The 14731-nt window shown below is 40.8% G+C and overlaps 1 protein-coding gene across 3 annotated transcripts in view; it reads left to right on the top strand.

The window, feature by feature from the left end:
* Positions 1–1452: 1452 nt before the first annotated feature.
* The window catches only part of SHROOM3 (shroom family member 3), a 143829-nt gene continuing 130550 nt past the window's right edge, over positions 1453–14731 (top strand). Inside the window, exons 1-3 of one of the 3 annotated variants that reach the window (XM_057429942.1) lie at positions 1453–1665; positions 2216–2261; positions 5744–5865. In XM_057429942.1, the coding sequence (XP_057285925.1) occupies positions 2237–2261; positions 5744–5865 (147 nt within the window). In that variant the 5' untranslated portion in view covers positions 1453–1665; positions 2216–2236. Of the gene's footprint in view, positions 1666–2215; positions 2262–5548; positions 5866–14731 lie in introns of those variants that run through there. The other 2 variants (XM_057429941.1, XM_057429940.1) reach the window with 2 other exon arrangements.

Raw genomic sequence — 14731 nt, 5'->3', positions numbered from 1 at the left:
CCTCTGATCTAAGCAGGTAGGTGTATCTAAAACCTGACCAATTGTGTACCCAACCTGCTAGGGTAAAGACAAATACTACACAGCTGCTCAGTTAAATGAGGTGATGGCTGCCCTGAGCATTTTGTGCTGGTTTCTTTTTTCTAAAGTGTGTAAATGAGTCTCAACAGAGGAAATCCCTTAGAATAATAATACTGGATAATTCCATGTGATCATGGAGTCTTTTATTAATTTAATGTTAGAATGAGGACTTTGATGTCTCTGCTTTTGTGCATCTTATTTAGTCTATTCAGAGTGCAAAAAGGCCTGTTTCTCCTGAAAGGCTTACAGTAATATATTGAAAATCAGGGATTGTTATTGCTGAAGTGTCCTCAGTGTTGTTACAGGTATAATGCTTGTGTAACAACATCAACCTATATGTTGCAAGGTTTCAGTGTTGTACTGTGCTGTCTCTTTTTTGATTCCTGGTTTCTGATTCAAACTCTTGGTTCAGTAGGGTGATTACCTTTGCATTACATCAGATAGATGAAAATTCATACTCGGAGAGAAAATCTGCAATTCTGCAATTCAGATACCCTGAATTCACCTCTTTGAGTTGTGGCAGCACTTGTACTCTCCTTGGAGGAATGGAGCTATTCCTCACATTGACCTGTTGCTTTTCAGTTTGCTTTGAGTCACTGAGGAGCACAGGGCTATTTTGTGCCAGAGACAATACTATACGGAGAGACTTTTTTATGTTCCCCAAAGAAAATTCTTTATTTTCAGACTTTAAAGACAAGGGCCTTTTCCAGCACAAAAGGGATGCAGAGTCATGGATTTTGCAGCTTACTTCTGTTTCTCAGCTTTGTTCTTTTCTTTCACTCTCAGATCTCTTGTCTTTTCCTTTATGTCTTATTTTTCATATGTCACCTCAGGCCTATCCAGAAAAGCAGGCTTATTCTGTGGCCTGAAATGAAGACAAACTCAAATCCAACCTGGAATCTGAACAGAGCTTCACTTTTTAGCCCTAGGAATGTTTTTCTCTGGCAACAAATGTTGAACAGTGGTAACTGATAGCAATCCCTTTGGGCCTATACGATGTCTTAAAGTGTGTTCCTTACTATAATTTCTTCTTTAAGATGCAAGACTGGCATCTTGTTTGAGATGTAAGACTGACATTCCCTGCCCATGGCAGGGGGGTTTGATCTAGATTATCTTTAATGTCCCTTCCAAACTAAAACATTTTATAATTCTAAGATTTTACAGAGTTGACTGGATGGATATGTTACAGTCAGCTCAAGTTGGAGGTAAGATAGGAAAGCCATATTTTCTATTTATCTGCTTCTAATTTTTTTTACATAATAAATCTTCAGGAGAATTGTTATCCCAAGAAGAAATTATTCTCTTCTTAAGGGATCCTGGGCTGATCAGGTGGGTTAGGTCTTTTGGCATTTGTGTTTTGTTCCATCCTACTGCAGATTTAGGTGAATGGCTTCAGGTTTCAGGGGAGATAAAGAATCTGTGGCAACTGGTCCTTGAAGGCTGACTTATTTAAAATTCTGAAGCTCTTCAGCTTATACAGAGCCCTTTCTGGAAGAAAAAATAAGTTGTTCTGTGATAAAACCAGTGAGCTAGGAAGAAGCACTGCTTTCATTTTTCAGCCTTTTCATGCTTCTTGTATGACCAGAAGTAAGTCACCCATTCCCTCTGTATCTTGAAAGGTTCAAAGACCCACATTTCTATCCCCTTTTGTCCACCTTGAGAACACTAAATATAAATTCTCTCAGACAGGGCTGTTGCAAGCCTTTTCCTTGCTCAACAGGAGTTTGTGCACAACTAGGAATAGAGAAGACTCCACAAGCAGGAGCAAATGCAAGATAATCAGTGTCCATCCCTTCATCTTGGACTTTTTGTCAGCCTGCTTGTAATGACGGTTTTCTGCCACATATGATATATTGGGTCATCAGTTACATTTCTGCTCTTCTGATGTCCAACTCTGAGCTATTTTAGCATGTCAATCCTCCTCAGAAGTCCCTTCAGTACAGATAAGGGCTGCTTTATTTTGTAGAACTTCTCTTTAGAGATAAGTTGAGATAAATTTGCTTCCTCTGAATGTACGGGATATAATTAATCAGCAGGTACATTTGAACTAAGCATAATTTTTAATTGCCCCAGCCAAAAAGGCAGTAACAAATGCATACAAATTTTAGGAGCTGAATTTCCTTTGTTTGATTTCTAGGTTTACCTTTAATCTGACCTAATGATGTGCCAGCTCAGGGACCCAGGTAAGATCAATAACATCACTCTGAATAAGATTCTGCCTCCTTTCTGAAAGGGAAAAACATAGCAAATGGCTGCTAACTAAACTGTTAAATATTTGCCTTTAAATCAACGAAGTAAACTAAAAATTGTGACAATTTATAGTGCCAGCAGGTAGGGGGCAGCATTGCTCTTATGAACTTAATTTGCGAAAGACGCTTGGAATGCTTCCAGGAATTGAGGAAAAGCCAGAGCAGGCACCAGGAAGGAGGCAGTGCCTTTGTTAATGATAAATGTAGGGTTTGATCATGAACACTGAAAAGTTAAATCGTGCTAATTTCTTCTGGTTTAGCAGCGCAGTACTTGACAGTTGAGGAGAAGGGTTATGACATGAGTCTATTTCAAATGTATTTTCTCTTACACTGGAACCATATAAAATTTTAATTCCATTATATTGTTCTGCATGGACAGCACTTTTCTGAACTTTTTGGTCTTTTCCATTTCACCACAACAGTATCTCAGCTCTGTTCTGAGGGTACTCCTCGTAGAATAATTTCTTTCTTGTAGCAAACAGTCGTAAGCTATTTGTGCTTTTTGAGGTTCTTGCCAGAGGCAAGATGAGGAAAAAACTTTGTACTTCATACTTTAAAATGTCTACATGTAGGTGAATGGTGAGTATTGATTTACTTGTATTCAGCACTGAAATCTGTTTCTCAGAAAAAAATGAGTTTTCAGCTAAAGCACAACAATGCTCATCTCCATGTCATTAAAAATCCCACTTCCTTCATCATTGCTGTTATCTCTAGTGTTCAAAAAATCCATGTGTTTCTTGGGGCATCACCAAGAGGGATGGCCCAGTTTCTTTATGAGAAATGAGTAACACAGATAGGAACTAGATTCTATGAGCACCTGATGGATTTTTAGCTCCTATGTGGAATAAGAGCCTGCTGAGAAAGCAGCACAGTAACTGACAGTCCTTTTGGAGTACTGATATTTCCTTAGCTGATCATGGGTTTCTGATATGTGTAAGCACCTGTATGTGACCTTTTTAGAGCTGAATTAAGTATAAACAACTAGTAAATCTGGATGTAGTAGGGGGATAAAATTACGTGCAGGAAAACGTAAAAAATTTGATAGAATTATTGGAAAAAATGGTGTTGGATTCAGCACCTTAAATGAATTGCAGCTCTCGAGGAGAAGAAAAACTGTACCTCGGAAATTATGTTGGTAACTGTTAAACGTCAGCCACTGTAGGCACTAGGAAAAATACAGCTTGTGCTGAAATTCTAGGGTCTGCAGACAGGTGCAGTGACCAACGTTTTGTACTGGAAATTGATAGAATCCAAAGAAATACCTTAGCATGTTAACAGGCTGGCATGTTCTTATACAGTCTCCAGTAGTCCTGATAGCTATGGATAAGAGGATGTACAGCTCCAAGAGACAGTTCCCAGAGCCTTAGCCTGGCTCTGTAATGTCTGTGGAGGGACAGAAATGAATTGCTGTTTGTGGTGACTTGGAATGAGCATTTGTGGTGACTTGGAATGAGCATTTTTGCAGTGAAACACTAGGAGAGTAAAACTAGAGAAATCTAATTTGACTCAGGCAAAACTGTGAGTTCTGAATAAAAGGAATGGGTGAGCCCGACCAGGATGTGAAGCTAATGAACACTCAGCCTGTGGGAGGGAAGCAGGTGGGACAAAGCTCAATATAAGCAAGGACTGAGGATCATCTACCATGAAAAATAAAGGGAGGAGCTCTCTCTTCTGAATTCCTTTCCATGGCTATTGGGAAAGAGAGCTGGGATGCATGGAGCAGGTAGAAGACTCTAGAGAAACTGTAACATCGTAAAGGGGATGAGAATGGGGCAGCACACAGGGCATGAAAAAATGCAAAGATTTCTGGTTTGGAATCACAGCTCCACAGTTTTTCCCCCTCTTCACAACTTCCAAAGCCCAAAGGAGAAATGATGCACATCCTAGGCACTAAGATCAAAAGTTAGGGTCACCTTGAAGGCACATGCACTACTATTTGTCTACGCAGCTCTGCCAGCAGAAAAGGGAGCAGCCTGTGGGCTGCCATCTCTATCATGCTCTTCAAGGGCTGATAGAAAACAGAAAATATTTTTAACACCTTCGCTGATGTCAACACCGTTTAAGGGATGAGTCAGATCCCTAACTGTAAATGTATATGTGCAAGAGCAGATTCACCCACATTGATAAATTCAACAGTAGTCATTGGTAACTGCCCAAATTAATAAAAGTATCTGAAATTCTTAGTGTTATTTCTTATTCCATACGCTGAGAAAGCACCGACCTTTTATGACAATTTAAAGGAGGGAAAGAAGCTGATAGGCTTTGTGCAGAGGAAAAGCACTTTAATGAGAGCAAAATTATCAGCAGTGCTCCACTGTGCTGATTTGGAACAGGTCCATTGTAGTCATCAACTGTCAGTTTGGATTGTTAGAATTCCTTGGCAAGTACAATAGAAAGATGATGGTTTCCGGGGCATAATAAAAGGGTGAGCCTCAGCTTTTGCACACTGCATTTTATAATTGCATGCTTGTTGTGCACAATTGGGCAGTACTGCTTCGCTTGCCTTAATCCATCTCTCTCCCCCTCTCTCTCACTTCCTCAGCCTCCCTCAGAGCAGCAGTAGCTGCTGCAGCTTTGGCAGATCATAGGGAGAGCGCGGAACATAAAAAGAGTTCAGTCATCGTCTTAACTATTTTCCCAAAGGATTAATTTCACCTACTTCTCCAGTTTTCCTGACAAAAAAAAAAAGTCTTTTTTGCACTTTTTAATCCAATAAATATGGGGTTATTTCACATTTTAACCCCCTCTTAAAAGTTTTAGGAATGGACTTTTTCTCGCCTCCTCCTCCCGCATTTTTTTGGGTTTTTTCTACAAGTCAGAAAATTGTGGATTGAGCAGACAGAGTAACTGAGAGAAGAGGTAGAAGACACTTCCATTCTTTCAGTGCACTGGGCTGAGGCAAAAAGGCCATTGTAATGGTAAATCGCATGCAGAAAGGAAGAAAGGACTGATAATCAATCACAACTGAAGCATTTGTTTGGATTTTGGCAATTTGCTGGCCAGGGGCTTTTAAATCTTTAAACTTTTTCTAAATTATTTTTTTTTGCCTGCATCTTTAAAAGCACAGGTTTGATATACTGAGAACAGAAAATCTTTATAGTGCCCAGGATACCTGGAAATGGGGAAAGCACAGTGCTGAAACACCAGTAAAACATCACAATTCTGAAGGAGAAACAGCATTCTGAAATGTTGATGGGAAATGTTTTTAACCCATCACCTTGGACTCCAGCTCTGAAGAAAAATTTTCTGTCTCAGACTCTTTTTGTTTCACCTCTTCAGGGATGAAGAGAGCTTGTGGGCTTCTGAGGACAACTTTGTTGTTTTGTGATTGCCTGAATGGGTTTTGTATTTGACTAAGTATGCGGTAGGACAGATGAGGATGTTAGACAATATTAATACCAGCATATCATCTTCAGAGTGCAACGTTACCCATAAAGGAAGATATATCTACCTGGAGGCACTGCTTCTAGGAGGTGCTCCATGGGGATTCACACTGAAAGGCGGACTGGAGCATGGGGAGCCCTTAATCATCTCAAAGGTATATTTTTCTTATTTTAAATGAAAATGCAAGCAAGTTAGAAGTGGTGCCTGTTTAAAGGGCAAGACCTATAAACTAACACTGAAATATTATATTTTACACTGTGTTTGGCTTGGTTTTGAAAACTGTTGAGCACCTATTCAAGTTAGTAGGTTTGTTCAGGCGCTACGTGTTTGAGAAACACGAGAGCTCTTATCATTGTTTAACTATCAAAGTGCAGGTTTTGTCCCACAGGAAGTATCTTGGCTTCTAGAAATCGGATCTATTTATTTCACTACTGTAAATGAGAGTGAGTAGGGGACTCTTATGAGGTGATGGTGTGTCAGGAAGTCATAGCATATCTGAGCATATTCAGTAATCCATCACTGCCTCGTCTGAAGAGAGAACCTAAGTGCTTTAAGTCACAGGATGTGATGTTAGCTAATTAGAAGTGTGTGTGTGTGTGTGTGTGTGTGTGTGTATGCAAACAGAATAATAAATACTTGTACGTGTTTGGTATGTGTATGTATTATACTACGCTAGTGGTTTTCTCACCCTATGTACTCTCTGCTTATTAAATAACTATGCCTCCAATATTTTCATTATGCCAGTTATTCATGATTGAGTATTGTCAACAGGCAACAAATAGCATAGCTTGAAAGGATATTTTGTGGGAAAAAAGGTGGGAGGAGTTCTTCATTCTCATCAGAACAGGGCTATTAAAAGTACCCAGTTACCTTGAGATGCAGATACTGAAAACAACGTATTTTCAAAAGTATCAAATTGAATTGATGAATGTCTAATATATGTTTGACCTATGGCCAGTAAACTGTTTTGAAAATGCCATTTAGGTATTTCTGAATTTTAACTTGTAGTGGCTTTTAACCATTTTTCTTTTCTGTGCATTCTGCTTGTGCAACATGCATTTATATAGCAAGCTGCTAGGTGCATATATGTGATTATGTCTCATCTTCCTCTGTCCTGTACACTAGGATGTATGTGGGGAATTAAAGGGTCAGAGCCAATGATAGCTAACAGAACGTGGTGATAATCAGTCAATGAGAATCAATGTCATTCAAAGCCTGCAACTCACTGTGCAAACACATTCACATGAAGACTGTCAGTCGCTTGAATAGTTCACCTGAAACAATTCATTTGTAATTAGTGCATCTACATGTGGAAAGGAAGAATGGGGGAAACTTCCATAAAAGTTTTGTCATTAGAAAGGGATTTCAGAAATTTCACATTATCTTCATTCTTGCATGACCTCCTTGGAAGTATTTGGCATAGCCACATAAACGAAAAGTAGCCTCACTGAAATAGTGTTGTGGGTTTGAACTTCATAAACTTGAGGGACTGACACTTCAGCCAAGTTGTTCACTCCTTTTGGTAGTGTTCTGGGTCTGTAAGGAAAAGGTTTCTTTTTGCAATGACATTCTTCCATGATATAAAAAGTGACACCCTTTTTTTAAAAAACTTTAGCTGGGGGCAGGGAGACAGAAAGGGAGAGAGATGGTTCTAGCTGCTGAGCAGTAATTCATCTATGGGATTTGGTTGCCACAACAACCAGGCCCCTTAATGTCAAACATGCCTGGAGTGTGCATAGTGCCACTGGGAGCTGTGTGACTTGTGCCTGCTTTCTGTGAAACAACACTGCAAAAATGTGGTGGTGTTTTTTGGTTGGGTTGGTGGTTTTTTCACTTGTAGTTTCTCCTTGGTTTGTGCTATCGCTGTTAGCATTTTGTTGTTTTCCTCATGCATCGCTGATACAGAGCTGGAGCATGTGAAAGCTGTGCTTTCAGGAATTCATGCAGTACCTATGGCTGTTTCCTGGTTTCCAGTTTCAGCTGAGAAATTCCTCTTGTGTGTGAATTTGCTATGTACTCTTCAGAATTATTTGTGTATTAGTCATTTAGCTAATTCAGTATTCTTCTAGTTATACTACGATGTATTGAGAAACTGTGAAGAAATGATAAATTGAATCATGTTACCGGTTGAATTCTGTACTCACACACATTCATAGAAAGGTTTAGGTTGGAAGGGACCACTAAAGGTCACACTACTCACGCGTGTTGTCGTGGTTTAAGCACATACGGCAACCCAGAATCTTGCAGCTGCTTGCTCACTCCCCCCCTGCCTTCCCCCAGTCCCAGAGGGATGGGGAGGAGAATTGAAAGAATGTAACTGAAATGGGTCGAGGTAAGAACAGTCCAGTAACTAAGATATAACACAGTAACAAGGGTATAACACAAACCACTGCTGCTACCGCCAATAATAATAACGGTAAGGGAAATAACAAGGGAAGAGAATAAAACAGCTCACCACCCGCCAACTGATACCCAGCCCGACCCGAATAGTGATCTAGCCCTTTGGGGTAACTGCCCCCAGTTTATATACTGGGCATAACGTGCTGTGGTATGGAATACCTCTTTGGCTAGTTTGGGTCAGGTGTCCTGTCTCTGCTTCCTCCTGGCTTCCCCTCCTCCCTGGCAGAGCATGAGGCTCAGAAAGTCCTTGGTCAGAGTAAACATTACTTAGCAACAACTAAAAACATCAGTGTTATCAGTGCTGTTCCCAGGCTGAAAGTCAAAACCACAGCACTGCACCAGCTGCTAAGAAGGAGAAAAATGACTGCTACTGCTGAACCCAGGACAAGGTACACACTAGGAATGAACCAACAAGAGTACTAAAGCATATTACCTATAAATATCAGAAAATGTGGATATCAGGTTTTAATTTCTGATTATTCATAATTAAGGTAGGATTGCTGTTTCTGTTTCAGCTCCCTGTTCTGTTTTGGCAAATACAGTATGTCCACTTAACTGTCTGTATCGACAGAGTGGTGTTAAATGGCCCTAGGGTAAATAAAAATGTAGATTTCAGCAAATATTGAAGCTGGTACCCATAAAAGCTTGCAACATGACTTAAAACAGTCAAAGTAACATTGATGTATTGGTATAGAATACTAGACAAATAGCAAATCTGTGTGAATGTAGTAGTTCTGTCTAGCCATCAGGAACTGATACTCATTTGAGATCCACAAGTGTTGGCCTGTCTCAGCTTCAGACCAAAGGCTGTGATAAAGTTAAAATCCACAATGAGTGAATTTACAAAGGGCTTGGGTGTATGAAAACTTGTTCTTGCGGCTCTGACAGATTTTTCCACCATTAATATGCCAACAAATTGCCCTGAAGCAATGGGAGCAACAGTTGGAAGTACAAGTTGCAAAAAAAGAGACCTATATTCTCAGCTGATAGAAGATGCTGGTTTAGGGTTATTAATAGCATAGTATTAGTATCACCTCTGAAGTAAGAACATTTGCTATATGGATGTATTACCTTGCTTCTGTGCAACACGACAGGTGGTTCTTGGTGTGTGTGTGTGAAGCTGAGTGCACAGATAGGCAAATTTACAGCTAAACTAGTAAATACTTTGCTGAATCAGCCTCAATGATCAGCAGCACATCATGCAACTAGATTTAAAGCAACTTGTCAGAAATGCTGGCTTTGAAGCTGACATGAATTTAGGTAGTTAAGTGGATGACCTTTTTGTGCTAATGCTGTTCTTTTTTAACCTGTGGAAAGACAAACCAGATTCGTAACAGCTAATTCAAAGTCCTCAGAACAGGTCTCTTCATAATGTATTTTGCTGGAGGTGGGGGCAGGCCATAATCAGATTTATTACATCCTACTCACCTTTCCCCCTCTCCATATAGGAAGCTGCTTTGACAATTTCCTCCAGTCAATTTGTTTCTGTTTCATTTCTGGACTGACTATATGTAACTCATCATATGAAGACTGTAGAATCGCTACTTTGTGTTATGATTCTGTCAGTATAGGACATTTAAAAAAACATAGTGATTTTCAAAGAAAAGAAATTTGGAAATGCTAATAGTGTGTCAGCAAAATGGAAACTCAGGGTGTTGACCATCCTAGAGCAGCACTCAGCCACCTTGGGGACGTAAGGACATTCCCTTTGTCTTCTGGAGCTGCCTGCTGGGACACAGCACTTCAGGACTGTGCATGGTACTCCTGGACTGCCACCTCAGCTTGTGAGGAAGTTTCAGAAATAAGCGTTGTGGAGTCTACCCAACATTAGTTTTTGTTCTACCAGAAGAAAAGGGGTGAAAAGATGGGCTTCACGCCAAGGGAACATCCAAAAACCTAAGTTAGCACCAGAACGTCACTGGTTAGCAATGGGAGAGTGTCCAAAAAGATAAGTCATGGGCTGAAAATTAACAAAATGTTTTTTTTCCCTTTTGTATGGATCCTCTGGTATAAGACATGTTGTCAATGAAGAGTGTAGGTAGGAGTCTGGAAGGGAACTATAGGCCTAACATTCTTTCTGGGGAAGAATTTCTCATTTATAAGAGTTTAGAGAATAGCTGTCAGTCAAATTCTTTGCTTGGAACTATTCACAGTTTCTCCCTATGTTTTCAAATACATAAATGTCTTCCAGATTTGAAGAAGGAAAAGAAGCTGGTGGCAATAGTAAAGCACTTCTCTAAGAACAAGCATGTTATGCTAATTTTTTCCTGCTGAGAGAATTTTGCAAGTTCATAGACCGCAATGAATGCAGCCTATATCTGCAGAAAATGTGCCACTCAGAGTTTTCAAACACTCCTTGGGCCAGAAGGTTCTCAAATTTTCAATTTCTTTCCCTTTTTTTAAACATTTCTTCTCTGTTCATTAGTGCTTAAAAGGTAACTTTGTATCATAAATATGTCACCGATACTTCAGAAACAGTAGAGGTCACATCTCCTGTAGTGACCTCCACTTCTCTGTTTTCCGATCTTGATTCATATAGTTCAACTTCTGCTTTTCATTTTACCTGTTTAGTCTTCAGAACCAAGATTTGGGGAGATTGCCTCACAGTGGAAATGTTTCTTTACCTGGAACTGGAAATCACATGAGAAATGCAAAAGGGATTGAAGGTGATAATCCCAGAAGGAAACCCAGATTTCCATTTCCATGTTAAATTTTTTGGCTCCTCCTGAGCTGTAGGACCAAATTTGCAAAATGAAAGCCCTGAATGTTCTAGGCAGGAAGGGCAAACTGGTAACAGAAGTGTTCGTTCCCTCTCAATTTCCTTCAGGAATTTTTAATTTGGGATAATTAATGTTAATCAGTCTCAACCTTTTTGTAGCCAGGCAGTCTATTTCTGGAGTTTCTTTCTCATTGCTACACACAAACCTTTGCAATAGTTTTAGCTGTTGTAGGCCTCTGAAATGCCCTTTTTTTTTTTTTTAGCTCCATGATGATGATACAAACAAAAGAGTTATTTCTCTTGCCTTGGAATTAAAGCATCTAAAGCGTTCTTTCTCAGGTAGTGGCTATGTGGGAACACTTTTCCCATGCTGTAGTTCATCAGTTCCCTTGACTCAAAAGGGTAGGTCATTCACAGGCACCCCATGCCAGAAGCACGTCACGGACTCTGAGGTTTACCTCTCAGCAGGGATGTAGGAAGCAATAGAAGTTTAATAATAATAGGAATAGCCTGGGACAGAGCCTCAGAAATAATCCTGAGTTCTTGTAAGGTGTTTAAACCTTGTTGGGAGCCTGATACAGCTTCTGATGAAATGAATAGCCCTCAGCAATTGGTGCTTACTGAAGCTGGATCAGGCTGTCTTCCACAAGGCTCCTGTGCCTCTGCTACTTCTCTAATATTTTTGGTTATGATGTCTTGCTCACCCCACTTGAGTGAGCTCATAGAGCAGTTAGTGACATTTAATGAGAACTGTTCCACCACTGTTGACAAAACAAGCCCCAAAAGGCCATTCTGAGGCACTTACCTCTGTCTGTGCCTCTCATCAAAGCACCTGGAGTCAGCATTTTCCCATTAGGTTAGTACCAGGAGCCCACTGCTTTCCCCACTCAAATGCCCAGAGTCCCCATAAATGCAATTACATTATCTTTCGCACTGACAGGCAAAATTGCTTTGCATCCATTCCCCATATCCCTCTGTGTGACAAATGGTAATTTAGAAACTGTTAACCTTTTTGTAGGTCTGCAAGCACAAAGACAACCAGTGCTCACATTAGGGGCTTGTCTAAAGTTGGCAGAGTCACTACAGACCTATTGGCCTGGGCCTGAGGACATGGAACTGAGCCAGAGACAGGGTGACTTGTTCTGTGATTTATTTTTTTTTTTTAACTTATTTTTTCTTTGCAAGTTTCCACACTTTTTCTTGTCCAGTTAGATATGGACTTTATTTCTCTCCTCACTGCTGAAGAATAGCTTGGGGCCTCTGTGTTGTTAGTGTTTACAAAACTATCCTTTTTCACTATTTATCTTTCAGTACTCTGTGAATATGCTGATGAAGGTTTCCATTTCAAAGCCATTTTACACTCATGCGTTCTTTCAGAGCACTGGCTGTTTGTTTAGGGACATAGATATGGATGTTGTGTATAATATGGCATAATATGTGTATAATACGTTGTGTATGTGTTTTTTCTTGTGTAAGAACAGAACAAGAATGGTACATAAGAATCACCTGAGTGCTGATCTCTTACTAATTAACTACATCAGCTTACAGGGCATGAAGGGTTGGTACATTTGTTGTTCCTTCACTTGTATTCATTGGGGAAAGCAGTAAGTGAACAGTAACAGTACAGTAATTCACCTAGGACTATACCATAATGTAATTTTTTGTTTTTGGTCTCAGTCCATAGGCAGGTGAAAAGGTGTAGCTGTGAGTAAAAAGAAGTACAAACGTTCACTGACAGGCATCCTATCTGGGTGGGATAGAGATCGAGATCAAGAACCAAAGATCGAGAACCAAACCAATCTGGTCAGCGGAAAGTGTTTCTTCCTGATTCCCCTCTTCCTGCCCACCAGTACTTCTTTCAGGTTTGGCACTGGAGAAAGGTGTGCTCTGTCTGCTGATGAGCTAAGGGATGCATCTGCCTGCACAACTGACTCTAGTTGCTGAACTATGGCAGCACAGAAGGCAGATGCCTGATCCCAGAAAGCAAGAAAATCTGCTGACCTTTGCTTTCAGAGATGCAGAAAGGAACTGCTGTAATTGTTTTGGAAAGCAGAGGGGCAATTTCTCACCACTATTCCTTGTTTCTCAGGGCTCAGATTAGGGCCTCACTAAAGACTGCTGATGCCAGCACAAGGGACAGGCTCGTCTACCTTTTCTTAAAGCTAGGGAATTGCTTGATGAAAAGGCTTCTATTGTCAGACCCTCCATTAGGCTGCCGACAGTTCTCTAGCACAAAAAGACTTCTGTTCAGTTCCATAGCACTGAATTAGCAATTGCAGACAAACTGACTGACTGACATGAGCAGTGGCTTGCTGGGCATTGCTGCTGCACCAGCAAAGTCAGTAGTAGCTTTTCAGACTGCAGATGGGCTGTCCAATGGGGTAGTGCAGCTTTGTCTGCTATGCATCATGTTGAGCCTGTCTACTGGGAGTACCTTGCTTGTCCTTATTAACAAAGATCAGCAGAGATGGATCCCAAGGTGCACACACAACTCGGTGATGTGAGTTTAATGAACGTGCATGTGGAAGGAAATGACCCTTGAAAAAAGTTATACCTCTGTGCTGACAAGCTGCGAGGATGATGACTGACAGGTGTCTGTCTCCAGCTGACCCGTCATGCTTCAGAGTTACCTCCTTACCAGAGAGATCAATCTAGGCTGCAAAATTTAGGTCCAAACCCACAGATATAGCTGGTCTAAAAGATCAGGTCTCTACCACTGCATTGCAACTGCATGAGTTATGGAGGACCATATGCAGTGTAATGTGCTTCAAAGTCACAAAAAGATGTACCAGGAGTATTTTCTTCAGAGGTTCTTGGACCGAGAGGAATCCTGTGTCATTAAACACAACATGTAATCCTTAGAGTCAATAAATGGAGCCTTGGTAAATCCTGCTCTAGCTTTAGCTTACATGAGGGAGATTAGAGAGAAAAAAGCCATATATCCTTGTTTGCTTGGCTGTAGCAGGTATAACCAGTTGAGATTTACACTGAACCTAGAGCGAGAACCAGAAAATGCACTTTTTAAATCAGTGTTTGTGCAGAATACATGATTGTTTGTGAAAGACTGTACTACATTCAGTCTTTCCCACACTTCTTGGAAGCCCAAGGCATAGGAGGAAAAACGGTCATCAATAATAGAGCTGGAGCTGAGCTAACCTCATCTCAAATTTCATCAGTATTTGCCTTCAGGATCTTTTGATGAATCTCAAAACTGTGAAGCATGAATCAAGCATGTGTATGTGAACCACTCAGACTTTGTGAGGGATCTTTGAAGGTGAAAATGAGATGAACTGTAATTTGCATGCCAACAAACATGGGTACTCAAATATATCTAGAGGCCTTTGAAAATCGCCTGAAACCCCAAAATCGCGTGCACCTACTTGTGCATTTCAAAGCCGTCTGGTGGCAGCAGAGAGTACCCAAAACCAGTGTCGGAAAACCCTGAATCTGTCAGTATCCCTCAGCCCGGGAAGCAAATCTCTCCCAAAGGCAGTAGACTTTGCCTTTGAGCTTGACCAACAGAAACTGATGGGACTTTTGCCTTCATTCTGGCGTCTTCAGGCTGTGTTTCTGCTTCTCCTTAGGAGAGGCTTTCTTTTCCTGTCACAAACCTGCTGTTATGCTTGGAACAGGGAACATCCAGTTAGCAATAGAAAAATACAATTCAGCATCAGGACTAGCTGCAGGAGATTTGGCATCCTCTAGGTACCTAGCACCCAGCCACATCAATCTCACATCTGGGTTTCTTTCTGTGAAGTTAAGAGCATGGTCTGCATGATGAACACCTGCCAGAGTGTGTGCTGAACAGGACCAAGCCTGCTTCATACACGTGAGATGTGGAAATCAGACCCTTGAGTAGCCCTGACTGTGCCACACCAGTGATGGAGCAAGGGTTTCTAGA

Source organism: Pezoporus wallicus, unplaced genomic scaffold (genome assembly GCF_028554395.1).
Source record: "Pezoporus wallicus isolate ANWC-B61680 ecotype Strahan unplaced genomic scaffold, APGP_CSIRO_Pwel_v1 contig_7351, whole genome shotgun sequence".
Classification (NCBI taxonomy): Eukaryota; Metazoa; Chordata; class Aves; order Psittaciformes; family Psittacidae; genus Pezoporus; species Pezoporus wallicus.
This window is presented reverse-complemented; position numbering and strand designations above follow the sequence as displayed.